We start from the raw sequence: 17,501 nt of genomic DNA, 5'->3' as shown, positions 1-17,501 counted from the left end.
TGTACGAAGGAAGCTAATGCTGCTTGCTTTGTTTCTAATATTTTTCTGAAATTAGCATGCTGCCATCTAAAATGTTAGGTGTTGCTGGGTGTATTCTGAGTTAAGACACATCAGTTAGGAGCCCCTGTGAAGATTCCATGTTCTCGAGGTTTTGGAGTTGCCCAGGTAGAAGTACCACGAAAATGAAGGATGACAGAACAAAGGCGCGGCCTCGGAGGCTTTCTGGCCCGTGTCTGCGGGGCCGGCTTCTGCGGTGCACACCTGCCACCTTGAGCGGGGTTGTTGAGGGTTAGGCCAGTTCCTCTGCCTATGGTTGTGAGGCTGGCCCCAGTGCAGGCTGGTGTCAGGTGCCTCTCATAGTGATAGGGAAACGTGGGTTCCTCTGGCCACCCACGGGTTCTGGGTGGGTTCTGCTACAGTTTGTATTGGAGCTATCTCGTGGAGTTTTATCAAAATTAGACCTGTTTGACTGCTAACTGAAACTTACTGGCTTAACTCAGCACCCCGCGTTCTATGACAGGACAGGCTAGGTCTGGTTCTCATTCTGGAGTGGGTCTCTGCCGTCTACTTCACGAGCTCTCGCGTTACCTTTCCTCACAGACCGTGTTCTGGGAGACCGTTGATCAGACCCAGTGCTGCTGTAGGATGCTCCTGCTCATCTTAGAGTTCTAGGCAGACGTGGACACGGCTGGGGCTCAGCTAGTAAGGGCTTGACTCAACCCCACGGCTTTCTTCAGGGGCCCGAGGGCCTGGCCTTCGCCCTTTGTTCACTGTATCTCTCTGGCCCTGTGTGTGTCTGTCAGCTGCCGGGGCGTCTCCCTCTGGAATGCCTGCAGTGTGCATCCACCGCCCCTCTCTCCATTGTCCTCCGCACACAGCGGCACCTCCATGCCTAGGCTTCTGAACGTAGTTGGGGAACATCGCCCACCCACTGCTCTGAGAGTGGGGCTGCAGCCCCCACTGGGGCCGGCCCTTCCCATTTGGCAGGCTCCAGCGTGCCACTGCCACTTTCCTCCTAGCCGATTGCATGCACCCCTTCATCTGGAGCACAACCCCGGCTCTCCTCAGGCCTTTGCTTGGCAGCCTCTGGCCGGGCCACCTCACCAGGGGACCTGTGGTCGGCTGGCACTCACCACTGCCTGCTCTCCGTGCTGGCCACGGTCTCTCCCGCCCCCAGTGTGAGCTCCGCTAAGCCAGGGACCTTGCTGTCTCGTGCATGCCAGTGCCCCTGCTGCCAGAGGGGCCAGCAGGACCACGGTGAGGGTGCACAAGCAAACGAACAAACTGAAAAACTCGGCAGGGAAGGACAGGCAGTGCCTGAGCCAGGGCAGGGAGGCTGAGGCTGCCCTCGGCGGCGGCTTGAGGAAGGCTCCACAGGGTGGGACAGCAGTGGAGAGGCTTGGAAGGGATGAGAGTTTGCTGGTAAAGATCCTTTTGAGAGCAAGGACCTAAAATGAAGGCTTCTGTCATTCAGACAAGCCCGCCGGTGGGCGCTTCCCTTCCTTTGGAGACACGCAGTCTGGTTGGATGTGATGGGTGTGGAGTCTGACTGTTGGGCCCAGGTCTTTGCTCTGTCCTTGCCTGCTGGGCGACCCTGGGCCCATCCCCAAGCCTCCCATGTTGATGGGGTCTTGGTGCCGGAGGCGAGGGTATGTGGGAGCATGAACAGGACAGCACTGGCCTGCATCTCACAGCCTGGGCCCAAGCGTAGGCCTTCATGGTGACAGAAGCTGATATGATTAGGTTCTCAATAAATACTACAGGGTCACTGCCCCAGCTGATAAACAGCGTTTCCTCCCTGTGTAGGTTGGTTAAAAGCTAGCTGTCCAGACCAGAGCGTCCATCTCATCACAGGAAATTTGCACCAAGGAAGGCAGCACCTGTGAGGTGCAGGCCACGTGCTTCCCCAGCAGTCCCTGAGGCGCGGTGGCCCCAGAGATGGAGGTGTTGGCTGCCACCCAGACTCTGGCTGTGATGGTCTTGCCCGTCCTGAGCCTCTCTGACCTGTGAGATCTCCCCACTGGGGCCTCCACAGACTGTGGGCTTTGTGGTCTGAACTTTCTAAGTGCTACAAGAGACAGGCTGTCCTCAGGCAGAGCCCCACACAGGCTCACCTCGGGGTCGCCCGGTCCGAGCACACAGCTGGCCCGGTGGGGAGGGAACTAGCAGGGAAGTGACGGGTTCAGCCCTGTTAGCAGATATTTTTTCTTCCGTTACTCCAATTTCTACTTAAGCAGGAGCTTTTCTGAGGTTTCTGTTGGAGTGAACCTATAAGTAATTATTTCTCGGCTCTTTTGTGATGTAATCTTTCCAATAAGAACTACTGATACCATGTGTGATGTTAGATACTTCGCCTCCCTCCTGTGGTCTGGTCCGTAACATGAAGGCCTGGAGAATTATTTTTAAACCCATAGGATTGATGGGCTATTAACTGTGCTTCTGCTTTGGGTCACTAGCTTTTAGAGTGCCCTCTCCAACATGAAACCCTTTCATCATTCCTCCCATTGATGAAACACACCGCTTACTGAAGCCCGCTCTCTGCCACATGCACACCTGACGATGGCGGCGGCGTGGACGCGTCGGGGCGTGCCTTCCAGAAGGAGGGTCTCGGGTGACAGAAGAGCAGCTCAGATGCCACCAGCCAGACCTGGAGCCTGAGAACCTCGCCATGAAAGGCTGGCCTTTAATCGTCAGGTTTGGTGGTGACTAAATGTGGTATTCTCTCCCCTTCTCTTTGCAATCTGTAGTACCTCGTCATGGATTACTATGTGGGTGGCGATTTACTGACCCTGCTCAGCAAATTTGAAGACAAGCTTCCAGAAGACATGGCGAGGTTCTACGTTGGTGAAATGGTGCTGGCCATCGACTCCATCCATCAGCTTCATTACGTGCACAGGTAACCAGCTTCCGATACATTTTATGGAAACCACGTTTAATTGTTAAAATACTCCTTTCAAAGCTCCCAAGTCCAGGCCACCCCAGGAAGCCATGTAGGTCGCGAGTCCTCACATTGAGCTGCCGCAGCACAGACTGATTTGCCCACATCACCGTCTTCCAGCCCCAGCACCCAGTGGATCCCAGCTCTCATTGTTGCAGTTGTGATGGTCTAACTCCTGTCAGCTGAAGCCACTGTGTCTTTTGACATTTATTTGACATTGACTCAACCTCTCCCCGCCCGAGACCCCCTCCCTGAAATGCCTGTGCTCCCTGGGGCTCACATGGGGCCCAGGGGTCCTCTCTCTCTACCACCCAATACCCCTTCCCTAAAATGCCGGTGCTCCCTGGGACTCGTGGTGCCTGGGGTCCTCTGTCTCTACCGCCCGAGACCTCCTCCCTAAAATGCTGGTGCTCCCTGGGGCTCACATGGGCCCTGGGGGTCCTCTCTCTCTACCGCCCAATACCCCCTCCCTAAAATGTCAGTGCTCCCTGGGACTCGTGGTGCCTGGGGTCCTCTGTCTCTACCGCCCGAGACCTCCTCCCTAAAATTCTGTTGCTCCCTGGGGCTCATGTGGGGCTCGGGATCCTCTGTCCCTACCACCCTGAAATGCCTCGTATGGAGCCTCGGACCCTCTGTCTCCACATCTTTCTCAACTCTGCTCTTCTCTGTGCCGTGCTGACCCCTGAAGGGCCCCAGGAAACACAAAGGAAAGATGGGCTTGAGGAAGAGGCTTCCGTCACTACGACATGCAGGACTTGAGCTCAGAGAGCGTGTGGGGCAGAAGTCTGAAGCAGCTCCCTCTCCTGCTCTCTGGGGCCCCCTCTCCCTTCTCGGCTGGGAGGGCAGCTCCCCAGTGACTCGGCCACTGAGTCCACGTCTTCGCCTCCCTCTTGTCCTGAGACTCAAAGATTCAGTCCTGTGGTTTGTTTTGGTTTTTGTTTTTAAAAACTGGTTTTACTTGTATGTTTATGACAAGATAATTTTATGGTAATAGGTTTAAAAAGTCGAACAGTTCTGTAGAGCCTCCAACCAAAACCAAGCCCAGCCCTGGCCCCACTGATTGTACTTGGTCAGATAACTATTGTAAACTTGTAAAATTATTTTTCCAGCATCTACCTTCATGTGTCTTAAGTCACAGGTTTATATTGCTGATTTCTTTCTTTTCTTTTTTGGCTTTAGATACATCTGTTAAATTGAAATTGTAACTCTTTTACATAATTACCTCTTTCTCTCTCTCACCCATCTCTCCCACATATACTTCCAAACTCTCTTCCCTTCTCCCACATCATCCTTTTTATTTTGATTTTGATACATTTTTTAGGATGGAGTCTTGCTCTGCCACCCAGGCTGGAGTGTAGTGGCGTGATTTCACTCACTGTAGCCTCTGCCTCCTGGGTTCAAGAGATTCTCCTGCCTCAGGCTCCTGAGTAGCTGGGACTACAGGTGCCCAACACCACGCCCGGCTAATTTTTTTTTTTTTTTTTTTTTTTTTTGAGACGGAGTCTCGCTCTGTCGCCCAGGCTGGAGTACGGGGTGCCATCTCAGCTCACTGCAAGCTCCGCCTCCCGGGTTCACACCATCCTCCTGCCTCAGCTTCCTGAGTCGCTGGGACTACAGGGGCCCACCACCACGCCCAGCTAATTTTTTGTATCTTTTAGTAGAGATGGTGTTTCACCATGTTAGCCAGGCTGGTCTTGATCTCCTGACCTCGTGATCCACCTGCCTCAGCCTCCCAAAGTGCTGGGATTACAGGCATGAGCCACTGCGCCCAGCCTAATTTTTTTTCATTTTTAGTAGAGATGGGAGTTTGCCACTTTGGCCAGGCTGGTCTTGAATTCCTGACCTCAAGTGATCCACCCACCTCAGCCTCCCAATGTGCTCGGATTACAGGCGTGAGCCACCGCGCCCGGCCCCACATCATCCTGATTAGTATGGTTAAAAACCATCCTTTTAGCTATGGTCAGTCAGCGTTTGGTGTTGATAATGCTATGACTGTGTAACTATGACAGCAGTGTTGTAGTTGAGAACTACACTTATATAAACTTTTGCTTTCTCTGGAGTTGATAATTGCCTTGCTTTTTGTTAGGTTTTTTTTTGTAGCTGTCACTAATTTGTCCCCAGATATTATGGCCACATTACGAAGCTCCGTACCCGGACATGCATCGGGTAGTCTCGGTCTGGTTTTCCTTGGCGCTGTCCCTTCCATCGTTCCCCTCCTCTCTTCCGCGTTGGTTCCTCGTTTGTTCTGTGCTACACTCATTCTGAGATGGCTTTTCAAGTGCAGAGATTCCCTCTCCCTTTCTGGGATTGGCTCCCTGGTTTTACGAGTCATTCATTTTTCTTTTTCTTGGCTTTTAGTTTGGCTTGGTAGCGCATGTCCTCCAGTGGTATCTGGAACGGGGGTATATGAGAGAGTTTTTTGAGATCAGTGTCTTTATTCCATGTGTGTCTGTCACTGGTGTTTTATCCAGTGTGGAGTTTTTGGTTGTAAACCACTTTCCCTTTGGAACTTTGCAGGCATCATGTGTGCCTGTGCCTTCTGCCCTGAGGCTGCTCTGGAGAGGTGGAAGGCCATTGTGGTCTCCATGGCTTTGTGTTCTGAGCTGTAGGCCTGTGCTCGGGCCCCCTCCGTGGTGATCAGGAGACTTTCCCAAGCAGACACAGCCCCTCCTGCGTGGGGAGCGAGGGCGCCGCTCAGTTATAGCTCTTCCATCTTGCTGGAGTGCTGCCTCGTTGCTAGAGGAGGAAGTTGAGGCTAGAGAGGTGGGTGCCTTGCCTCAGCCACGCTGCTGATGGCTCACACCTCCCAGCACACAGGGAGCTGCCCTGAAAGAACAGACACTCATTTAGTGCGATGAGATTGTGGACATTGCTTCTCTTTCTTTTTAAAAAATATATTTCTTAACGTAGTTATGCCTGCTTTTATAAGTTAGTATAAGGTTTTATTGATTGATTGATTGAGATGGAGTCTCACTCTTGTTAACCAGGCTGGAGTGCAATGGTGCGATCTCGGCTCACCGCAATCTCCACCTCCCAGGTTCAAGCAACTCTCCTGCCTCAGCCTCCCGAGTAGCTGGGATTACAGGCATGCACCACCATGCCCAGCTAATTTTGTATTTTTAGTAGAGACGGGGTTTCTCCATGTTGGTCAAGCTGGTCTAGGACTCCCGACCTCAGGTGATCCACCCACCTCGGCCTCCCAAGGTGCTGGGATTACAGGCATGAGCCACTGAGCCCAGCCCATTAGTATAGTTTTTAACAGTTAGATTTATACTCTCTTCTTGGTAGAACTTAATTCACAATAGAGAAATAAGTGTCTTTGTATTTATCACAGATCTCCAGGGAAATTAGTTTGACCACCTTTTTAATTATTTTCTCCCCCTAAATAGAAAGTGTTCTCCTCATTCCTTTTTTTTTTTTTTTGAGACGGAGTCTCGCTCTGTCGCCCAGGCTGGAGTGCAGTGGCATGATCTCGGCTCACTGCAAGCTCCACCTCCCGGGTTCACGTCATTCTCCTGCCTCAGCCTCCCGAGTAACTGGGTCTACAGGCGCCCGCCACCTCGCCCGGCTACTTTTTTGTATTTTTAGTAGAGACGGGGTTTCTTTCACCGTGTTAGCTAGGATAGTCTGGATCTCCTGACCTCGTGATCCGCCCGTCTCAGCCTCCCAAAGTTCTGGGATTACAGGCGGCAGCCATCCTCATTCTCTTAATTGGCTATGTAGAAGCTTTGCTCAGTCGTTTGACCTCCAGGCATAGTAGACATCAAAATATGTAATTTTAAAAACTTTATTTTTCCCCCCAAATTAACTCATTATTCAGACTGAGTGCCCAGATGCAATCTAAAAACAGAGATGTTTCTAGGAGGCTTGTCTTACCCCAGTCTCAGGTGGGGACGTTGTGAACATTTGGTAGGGTCAGAAAGAAATGTCACTGGCGCCAGAGTGGTGCCGCTGGCCGATGTAGCTGTGTGGTTTGGAGCCTGTGCCACTGTGCTGCCGCTTGGGCTCCTTCCTGTGGTTGGTTAGGTGCTGCGGGGACTCCATCCCGCCAGGTGGAGGTCTGCAGCTTTCACAGCTGCTGCCTGGCTTCTGCAGCTGGACCCCAAAAGCTTTCTGGGTGAGGAAATCAGTGGGAGACCAGGACCCAGCGTGTGCCCCTCACAGGTGTGTACAGCTCCTTCCTGAGAGGTCAGCCCCTGGTGATATCAGGAAAGGCAGAGATCACGAATGACACAAAGGGTTTCAGAGAGAGAGAACATTGGCCAGACACAGTGGCTCACGCCTGTAATCCCAGTACTTTGGGAGGCCAAGGCAGGTGGATCACCTGAGGTCAGGAGTTCAAGACCTGCCTGGCCAACATGGTAAAACCCTGTCTCTACTAAAAATACAAAAAATTAGCCAGACTTAGTGATGAGCACCTGTACTCCCAGCTACTCAGGAGGCTGGGGCAGGAAAATCACTTGAACCCGCGAAGTGGAGTTTGCAGTGAGCCGAGATCGTGCCATTGCACTCCAGCCTGGGCAACAAGAGCGAAACTCTGTCTCAAAAAAAAAAGAGAGAGAGAACATCACGTCCCCAAAGAGAGAGCAGAGAGTGTAGTGTGTGAACAAAATAAGAGCAGAGTACAAATTTTAAGAAAAAGAATATGTAGAAAACAAAAAGTCTTGGAAAGTAAAAGCTAAAGTAAAAAGTTCAGTGGAAGAGGCAGAAGATGAAGTAGAGGAAATTGGCAAAAAAAGAAAAAAAAAACCTCGGAGAGAAGATCTGGTGGTCAGAGTGGCTCTGGAGCCACTCCCCAGGTGGTGGGCTGTGTGCTCTGGAGGCTGAGGCGCACCTGCTGTGGGAATCAGACTTCTGTTGGTTTTGCAGCTGGAAGCTCCACAAGGGGAATGGTTGGAAGCAGGAGTTGACATCACTCAGAAATGGGACGGTGAGGGAGAGAAGCAGCCTCCCTTTTCAGTGTGTCAGAGGAAGAGCTGGAAGGGAGAAATAAAGCCTGCAGTTCACCATGGCTCTTTCACCCCCACCTGCTGGATGCCACTGATGTTAGCCGGAATCTCAGCAGCTGGGTAAAAAGGCACTTGGGGAAGCCTAGAGCTGCTGCTCAGTCCTGTGCCTGACTCTCCCCTGAAGATGCCACTGCTCCCTGGTTTTAGCAGAGAATGAACGCAGGCAGTCCCAGCACAGTGGTCCATGGGGACCATCAGCTCTCTCAGTTGGCCTGGGGACCACCTGCCCATCTGAAGGCCTCGGCGGTTGGGAGCCAGAGGCCAGCCCTTGCCTTGAACCTCCAGTGCTCTTCTGCCAGGAGAGCTTTCCTCACACAAACAGCAAGTTCACTTAAAAAAAATGAAATCAACCACCACCACATATTTTAAATACAGAATTATACTGCACAGATGACCCCCAGCACGTGCAAATGGCCAGCAGTTGAAGGCCCCTGGAAGGTACACAAGGAAGATGGCCTTCCTGAGACCCCTCCGCGGCCTGTCTTCTCAGAGTGTACTGATGTTGGTGGTCCTGGGGTGGCCCCTGGAAAAACATCCCTATTTTTTAGGGAATTCCTGGCAGCCACGTCCTGTTTAGCCTGGACTCTGGTCGTTGTATTTCTGCTAACTCGGTCCATAGAACACCTGTTGTGGCGTGTCTCGGGGCCTCCTTACTCTCTTCTGTGTCTTCCTAGCCTGTCTCAGGCCGCTTGGAACATTTGTGTGTATGTGAAATTATGGTTATTTGCCTTAAACATTTTCCTGTGTAATCATTTCTCTATTTTTCTGTGAATTGTCCTGCCTTCCATTCCCAAACCATAAAAGCGAAGCCCAATCTAAATAAAGTAGTCTCATTGTCCTTGTCTTTAATCTGTTTCTTCCTGGCAGCCAGTTATAGAGCTTGTTGCAGAACCTCCTTGAGCTTCTCTTCATACTTGGTCCTGTATGCGTTGCTTCAAGTCTTCCTTGTCATAAAACTGGTCCTCTTTTATTTACATGGGTGGCTCACAGAAGGGAGTGGAGGCCGGAGGCCATGGTGAAAGGTTTGTGAGTTCGAGTGAGCACCTCCGAGCGCCCTGGTCATGGGGAGGGCAGGAGGAGGGGGTGGGTCTGCTTCTGCTTCCAGGAGTGTTGGTCTTTATTTCCACTCCCTTCCTCCCTCCTTTCCTCCATCCTTCCATCCTCTCATCTTTCCAGCTCTCCCTCTCTCTTTCTGCCTTGCCCGCTTTTTTCATGAGAAAGGATTGCAGAAAAACTCGTGGACATGGGAGAGTCTATTAGATGTCCCCGAAAGTGCTGTTAATGGACGTGCTCTTGGCCAGAAGCCTCGCATCCCGTGTGGAGCAGCTGGTTGAGAACCCACCTGCAGCATCAGGTGCAGCGTCAGCACGCCCTCTGCACACAGTCTTCAGAGCCGCCGTACCTCGAAGGAGGCAGATACCTGCCTTTCTTTCCAACACTGGTGGAGTCTGTTGGGAAGGGAACGTAGTATATATAATGCATGAGGAAGAATTTGTTCCTCTGAAGCAAATTTAATTGAGATGTATTTAAATAAGTATAGTAGACACTTCCAAGAAAAGAGGATTTTTATTAATGAAAATAATACGTTCAGCAGATGGGCCAGGCGCGGTGGCTCACGCCTGTAATCCCAGCACTTTGGGAGGCTGAGGTGAGTGGATTGCTTCAGCTTACAAGTTCAAGACCAGCCTTGCCAACATGGCAAAATCCCTTCTCTACTAAAAATACAAAAAACTAACTGGGCATGGTAGTGCACGCCTGTAATCCCAGCTACAGGGGAGGCTGAGGTATGAGAGTCGCCTGAAAACCCAGGGAGTCAGAGGTTGCAGTGAGCTGAGATTGTGTCACTGTACTCCAGCCTGGGTGACAGAGTGAGGCTCTGTCTCAAAAAAAAATATATATATATATATATATTCAGCAGATGTTTTCATTTTGATTTTTTTCTTACTTTCAGACTTAAAGATTTTGTGTCAGTCAAAGCTGCTGAAGTAATGTGAGACAAAAATTGTTTTTGAATTCTAACGCACTCACTCCCCAGAGGTCACCACCGCTCATCCCCCACAGTGCTATGCAGAACTTTCCACTGTGACAGAATGTTCTAGATCTGCATTGTTCAACACGGTAGCCCCAGCCACATGTGGCTCATGAGCACTCGAAACATGGCTGGTGCAACAGAAGAACTGAATTCTGTATTTTATGTAATTTACATTAATTTGAGTTTGAATAATCCTGTGTCGCTAGGGGCTACCGTGTTAGACAGTGAGGCTCTGGAAGCGTGAATCAGCTGTGCCTGTTTTAAAATACTGTATATATGGAATCATATTACATGTGTATTCTTTTAAAAGTTTTCTTTTTAAATAATGTTTCAAATAATTTCAAACCTAAAAAGTTTCAGTCTTATACAAGGGTTGCAAGAATGACACAAAAAGCACCCATATACCTTCAATCAGATTCACTTATTGTTAATATTTCGGCTCCTGTCATAGATTCCCCCCCGCCACATGTGTACACAGTTTTTTCCTGACCCGTCTAAGAATAAGCTGCACGTACCAAGAGCATTTACCCCTAAATTCTTTCTTATGCTACTCATACCTAATCTTATCCTCTTTGCTCAAATTTTATCAGTTGACCCAGGGGCATCTCTTAGAGTATTTCCTTCCCCCAGTACAGAATCCAGTCCAGGATTACATGTGCCATTTCATTGCCGTGTCTTCTTTAATCTCTTTTAATCTAGAATAGTTCCTCATCCTTTCTTTGTTATGACAGTGGCACGTTGGAAGAACATTGATGTGCTTGGAGAATACAGTGTCCCTTGCCTTTTCAATAGAAGACTTCTCAGTTTCACTTGGTCTAATGTTTTCTCCTGATAGATTGAGATGATGTATCCCTTCCTCTTGGAATGTGTGTGTGTAAATATATTGTGTCCTTCTCAGGGTGTCATATCCAGAGGTGTACAATATCCATCAGCCCCTCAGTGGTGATCAAATCCATCACCCAGTTAAGATTTTGTTCGATTTTTCTGCTATATAGTTTTTTCCCTGTGGAGAGATACTTTTAAGACCATGCAAATATCCTCTTCTTCTTTAACATTTCCTCCCAAGATGTAGTATCCACTAACGATTTTTGCCTGGACCAGTCTTTGCATGGTTACAAACTGACTTACAAACTCCAGACCCAGCACACTGGCCAGCCATCATCCGGCTTTCTGCTCTAAGGAAGCACCTCCCTTCTCCCTGCTTGTTGGTCTATTTATGATCAGTATGGATACATGGATCCTTTTTTCTCGCAGTGGCTTATAATTCACTATCTTAGTTATTTTTGTGCTGAAATTGGCCCATATTTGGCATTCTAGCTGACTGCTGTGTTTGCGCTGTGCCTCGTCACTTTTTGGGGATGTCCTTAGTTTCTGTCATCCTATACCTTCTATCCCCACTCCATTGTTTCTCAGAAGAGCTCAAGGCCTTTTAGTGGGGAGTGACTTTGAAGACCACGTTCTGGGTGCTGGGCGTGCACATTACTATGGGGTTGTCTGCTTCTAGGCCCCTCAGTGCACAGAGGTAGTAACAGAGGTATATGCACGTTCATGGACACATGCATCTACCTGTGCATACTCGGGAATCACGAGTTAACTTCTTGGCTTCCTCCCTTTCCAGATTTTTGTCTTCCTCCTACTGAAACTGTGACTCCCAGCAATGTTGGTACAGGGACTCACTTGCTCAGTCCTGTGATGTGTCTAAAATAGTTTTAGAATTGCTCTGCCCATGCCATCACAGAAACAAACCTGCCAAAAAGAGTTCTGGGTCTGTGTGCAGTTCTCCCCCATCTCATTGGGACCGCACCCCTCGCCTGCAGTAATTCTTTGTTTATAAGTCACTTAGATTTGTTTTGTTTTGTTTTAACCCCAGCTGCCCCTTCACTGTTGTTATTTATTTGAAATACAGTTGGATTCATTGGTTTGAATCAGTTTTCCATTTTAGACTTCCCTTCCGCCTTTGTTGATTCAGTTTTATTCTTTGACTATGTAGGATGTTAGCATGCTTCCAAAACACCAAAACTGCATGAAGTTGTACTCAGAGAAGCGGTCGCCCCTTCCTTATCCTGCCCACCTCCGCCGGCAACCCAGGATCAGTAGCCAGTCTGCTGTCTTCTGCTGTCATCCGTGCAGACGTTTTCTTGTTTCTCCTTTGTTAAGCAAAAGATGGTATGCTAAATGTGTGCTTTGCATCTTTAAAATCTTCAGTGATGTATCCTATAAATCATTCTATATCAATTCATGGAGCTCTTCATTCTTTTTTTTTTTTTTGAAACGGAGTTTCGCTCTTGTTGCCCAGGCTGGAGTGTAGTGGGGTGTGATCTCGGCTCACCGCAACCTCTGCCTCCTGGGTTCAAGTGATTCTCCTGCCTCAGCCTCCTGAGTAACTGGGATTACAGGCGCCTGCCCCCACGCCCAGATAATTTTGTATTTGTAGTAGAGATGGGGTTTCTCCATGTTGGTCAGGCTGGTCTTGAATTCCCGACCTCAGGCGATCTGCCTGCCTTGGCCTTCCAAAGTGCTGGGATTACAGGCGTGAGCCACCACACCCAGCCTGCTTCTTCATTCTTTTTTATGTTTTCCTTGCAGCTTTGCCAACCGTGTATTTTCAGACTTTTGTATTTTTGCCCTCTGATGGGTGAGAGATGGTATACAATTGTAGTTTTCTTTTTCACCTTTCTCGTGATGTTGACCATCATGTTTGTATTTTTGTGTGCAGGCCTGTGTGAGTTGTTTCATGGGTTTTACCCTTTTCTTATGGATTTCTGGGCTTTTTTCCCCCAATTCTTAAAAAAGTATTTGCCTTTCATTTGTGATATATATTACAAATATTTTTCCCCAGTTTACCATTTGTTTTTTGATGTGGTTCATTGTGGTTTTTTGCCACACAGATTTTTTTAAATTTTTGTATGTAATTGAATGAGAAATCCTTTTCTTACCCCCAGAAAAAGAAAACCCATGTGTTGGGTTTTTTTTTGGCGGGGGAGGGGTTGTTTTGTTTTGTTTTTCAGTATTTTTAGTTTTTCATTCATATAGTTTAGTCTGTTCCGTGTGGATCTTAGGTCTGTTTCAGGTTTGTTCTTATATATGGCACAAGGAAGCGTTCTAATTTTATGGGGTTGTTTTTGTGTGTGTGTGTGTGTGTTGTTTTTTTTTTTGAGTCGGAGTCTCGCTCTGTCGCCCAGGCTGGAGTGCAGTGGCTCGATCTCAGCTCACTGCAAGCTCCGCCTCCCAGGTTCACGCCATTCTCCTGCCTCAGCCTCCCGAGTAGCTGGGACTACAGGCGCCCGCCACCTCGCCCGGCTAGTTTTTTGTATTTTTAGTAGAGATGGGGTTTCACCGTGTTAGCCAGGATGGTCTCGATCTCCTGACCTTGTGATCCATCTGCCTCAGCCTCACAAAGTGATGGGATGACAGGAGCCACTGTGCCCGGCCCTGATTTTATCTTTAAATGGCTCTCCAGTTGTCACACCACCAACTTATTAAGTCTATCTTTGCCCCAGTGATTTGTATTATCTTTGTCCTGTACTTGATTTCTTTATGTAGTTGGTTTGTTTCTAGACATTCTACTCTATTCCATTTTCTCTCTGCCTCTGCACACACTAGCACCACACTGCTTTAACTAGGGAGGCTGTGTAGTGTGTTTTGAAATCATCTGGGCCTGATCCCCCCATCACAGCTCACTCTTCAGGGTTTTTCTGGCTTTTCTTATCATATGAACATCAATATCAACTTGGCTGGCTTCAAAAAAGAGGATGTTGATATTTTCTTTCTTTTTTTTTTTAATCTTTAATGGGCCCTCTCATTCTAGATGCAGGTTTTTTGTGTTTTTTTTTTTAATTTTTGGAAAGTTATCTTGGATTGTAGTTAGATGTTAGTCATGTTTTGTTTTGATTTCTTTCAGGGACTCCAGTTATGCACCTGTTGGGCCTTCTTTGCCTGTCTCCCACTTCAGCCTCTGGCTGCTTCCTATCTGACTGCTTTTCCTTCTTTTTTTACCTCATTTTATTCTTCTAGATCTTTTCTTCCCTTTCTTCAATTTTCCATTAGATTTTTGTTTCAATTTATTCTTGTTTGGACCTCTTATAATTTGATCTTCATTTCTGATAAGATTTTTTGTTTCTTCTGTTTCTTCCCTAAGTTAAATCAGCTCTTCTTTTCTGCATGCTTTTGTCTAGTGAGTGCATGTGCGTGTTTGTGCGTGTGTGTGTGTTTGTTTTTGTGTTTTGAGACAGGGTCTTGCTCTGTCGCCCAGGCTAGAATGCAGTGGTGCAGTCACAGTCACTACAGCCTCCACCTCCCAATGTTCAAGCAGTTCTCTTGCCTCAGCCTCCCAAAGTGCTGGGATTATAGTTTGTGAGCTACTGCACTTAGCCGTGTGTGTGTGTGTGTGTGTGTGTGTGTGTGTGTGTGTGATTGTGGGATTTTGTTTTGTTTTCTTTTTCGTATTCCTGAATGTTTATTTGAGGGTATTTTATTTCAGTTTGGAGTGTTATATGCTAGGATTTCTTTTGCTTTGTGTTTTTGTTTCTGGTTTTAAGGTAAGAATTGTCATCTGCCCATGTTTGTGTGAGATTGATTCATGTGGCTAGGGTAGTTGGTACCCATCTGTTCTCATTGGGGTGTGGTGTCCAATCGTGAGTATAGCCTAGCTTACTTACCCATTCTCTTGGAGGCGGAGATTTAGATTGTTTCTACCTTTTGGCTGCTACAAGTGGTGCCGCTGGGAACATACTTGTACTTGTCTTTTGCTGAACATCTTTCTTTGTTTTTAAAGTTTGTTAGCATTCATACTGTTCAGTCACGTAAGCTTATTCTGCCAGAAAAAAACGTTTATGCTCCGAGGTGCCCCGCACCCACACATGTGTTTGGGAGCACACAGAAAGTAGTTCAGAAACAGGCATTAGTGGGACAGACCTGTGTTTATGTTCCTGCTCCAGCACACACTGCTCTGTAACTGTGGGCAGTTGGCTCAGCTTCCATGTCTTCATCTATAAAGTGCAGTTTTGGGGGTATGGGGCGGTTTGCAGCAGTCTTCCCCCAGATCACCACCTGCCTCCTGGACCTCATCTGGCCACTGCCGTCTCTCTGTGTGGCAGCCACCAGCCAGCTCCCTCCACATGTGTCCCTCTGTCCCTTTGTCCCATTCCTGTTTTCCATGGTACTCAGCACAGAGCTTGCACCGTGTGAGCCTGCCTGAGACAGCAGTGCCTATTTGTGTTTGCCACACCTCGGTTCGTGTGCAGGCTTCATGAAGGCAGAGGCAGCGTTGTCACGTGCATAGGTGGGTGGGCTGGAGAACAGTGCCTGGCACCAAGGAGATGCTCAGGAGGGGTTCATTAGCTGGGTGGGAAGACGAGTAGGAATCGTCACAAGGCCTCGCCAAGGTAATTGGGGACTAAACGAGGGGCAGTGATATGACTTCGGCCGCCATTGTGCCAGATAAATGTCATACACAGGCATTTGTACTGGATGGTGACAGCTGTTCACAAGAGGCTATTAGCATTTCTTCATCTGATCACCACGAGTTAAGGGCTTTGACCTACCTAATGTGTTGCATGGAGATGGTTAATTTGTGTATTTATTTTACTAACAGAGACATTAAACCTGACAATGTCCTTTTGGACGTGAATGGTCATATCCGCCTGGCTGACTTTGGATCATGTTTGAAGATGAATGATGATGGAACTGTAGGTATTTTTGTTGGAGATTTTCCATTTGGTTTTGGGTTTGACTTGTAGTTAGAAGGGAAGTTTTCAATTTGAGGTACAATGAAGAAACCAAGTACATTAATTAAGAAAACGAATCAATTTTGGAGATAGTTGAAATTTTCTATTTGGGGAGTTTCGTTTCCCAAATAAAAATTAAGTTGGAAAGCATCTTTATTGCTTTTTATGTTTACGAAAATAATATGTGTGCCTTCCAGAATGGGAGTTGTCAGGTTGCCTCAATCCCAAGGTGGCTAAAAGTATGCCAGTCCTATAGCAGATTGAGGGCACTCTCTGCTTCTTCCTTAAAGTGCCCTGTCCAGGCTGGTCGGGTGGGCAGGCATTAACCATGTAACTGTATTTTCTCACTTGTGTTTGGGCAGGTAACTTCCTGCTAGGGGTTTCCTCTCTGTGGGTGTTGTAGACCTAGAAACAGAGTCCTGGTGCTCAGTGTTACGGGGCCGGCTGACACTCCTGCCAGCAGGGGAGAACAAGAGGCTGCCCCGGACCGGCTGTCACCAGGAGACTCAGGCTCGGGCCACAGGCCCCTGTGGTCTCCAGCGCACAGTCAGACCAGCAGCATGGCTGAGTAGCCCGATGGGGGCAGTCTCAGGTCTGCTCACACCCTATTGGCAGCTGCTTCCAGCAAACTGCTTTCACTGCGTCTGTGGCCACTGTTGCAGTTTTGTTCTTACAAGTTTGGAGCCTTTTCTTCTTTAAAACCTGCACTTATCATAAGGTCTAACATAAAATACTTTTCCGAAAGAGAGCAATCCCTTTCTTTCCTACTAGTGGATTTTCAAGCAGTAGTAGAAGAACCCATGTATAACTGGCTTCAGTTGACAGTGTTTTATAAGGAGTAATGCAATTTGCTCATTTTCATTCCACAAAGCCAGTCTCTTGTTTTAAGTCTTGACCACATATTGATTAATTGGTAGGCGGGTGCTGTCCTCCACTCCAGTCTTCCAGTGACTAGAACAGGTCTGAACCAGAACATGGGTTACCCTCCTCACCTCCACACCACCCCATCACAGTATAACCGGACCACACCACCCCATCACGGTATAACCAGAGCACAGGTTACCCTCCTCGCCTCCACTCCACCCCATCACTGTATAACCAGAGCACGAGTTACCCTCCTCACCTCCACTCCACCCCATCATGGTATAACCAGAGCACGGGTTACCCTCCTCACCTCCACTCCACCCCATCATGGTATAACCAGACCACACCACCCCATCACGGTATAACCAGAGCACGGGTTACCCTCCTCACCACCACTCCACCCCGTCACAGTATAACCAGAGCACGAGTTACCCTCCTCACCTCCACACCACCCCGTCACTGTATAACCAGACCACACCACCCCATCACAGTATAACCAGAGCACGGGTTGCCCTCCTCACCACCACTCCACCCCGTCACAGTATAACCAGAGCACGAGTTACCCTCCTCGCCTCCACTCCACCCCATCATGGTATAACCAGACCACACCACCCCGTCACGGTATAACCAGAGCACGGGTTACCCTCCTCACCGCCACACCACCCCGTCACAGTATAACCAGAGCACGGATTGCCCTCCTCACCTCCACTCCACCCCGTCACAGTATAACCAGAGCACGAGTTACCCTCCTCACCTCCACACCACCCCATCACGGTATAACCAGAGCACAGGTTACCCTCCTCGCCTCCACTCCACCCTATCATGGTATAACCAGACCACACCACCCCGTCACGGTATAACCAGAGCACGGGTTACCCTCCTCACCTCCACACCACCCCGTCACTGTATAACCAGACCACACCACCCCGTCA

At 48.6% G+C, this 17,501-nt stretch overlaps 1 protein-coding gene across 2 annotated transcripts in view; it reads left to right on the top strand.

Moving 5' to 3' along the window:
• The window catches only part of CDC42BPB (CDC42 binding protein kinase beta), a 129,387-nt gene that overhangs the window by 56,937 nt on the left and 54,949 nt on the right, over nucleotides 1–17,501 (top strand). For both annotated transcript variants that reach the window (XM_037984569.2, XM_007987923.3), the window contains exons 5-6: nucleotides 2,748–2,896; nucleotides 15,573–15,666. In XM_037984569.2, coding sequence (XP_037840497.1) covers nucleotides 2,748–2,896; nucleotides 15,573–15,666 — 243 coding nt within the window. The remainder of the gene's footprint in view (nucleotides 1–2,747; nucleotides 2,897–15,572; nucleotides 15,667–17,501) is intronic.

The sequence above is a fragment of the Chlorocebus sabaeus genome, chromosome 24 (genome assembly GCF_047675955.1).
Source record: "Chlorocebus sabaeus isolate Y175 chromosome 24, mChlSab1.0.hap1, whole genome shotgun sequence".
NCBI lineage: Eukaryota > Metazoa > Chordata > Mammalia > Primates > Cercopithecidae > Chlorocebus > Chlorocebus sabaeus.
The sequence above is the reverse complement of the archived record's forward strand: the minus strand, read 5'-3'. Positions and strand labels throughout refer to the sequence as shown.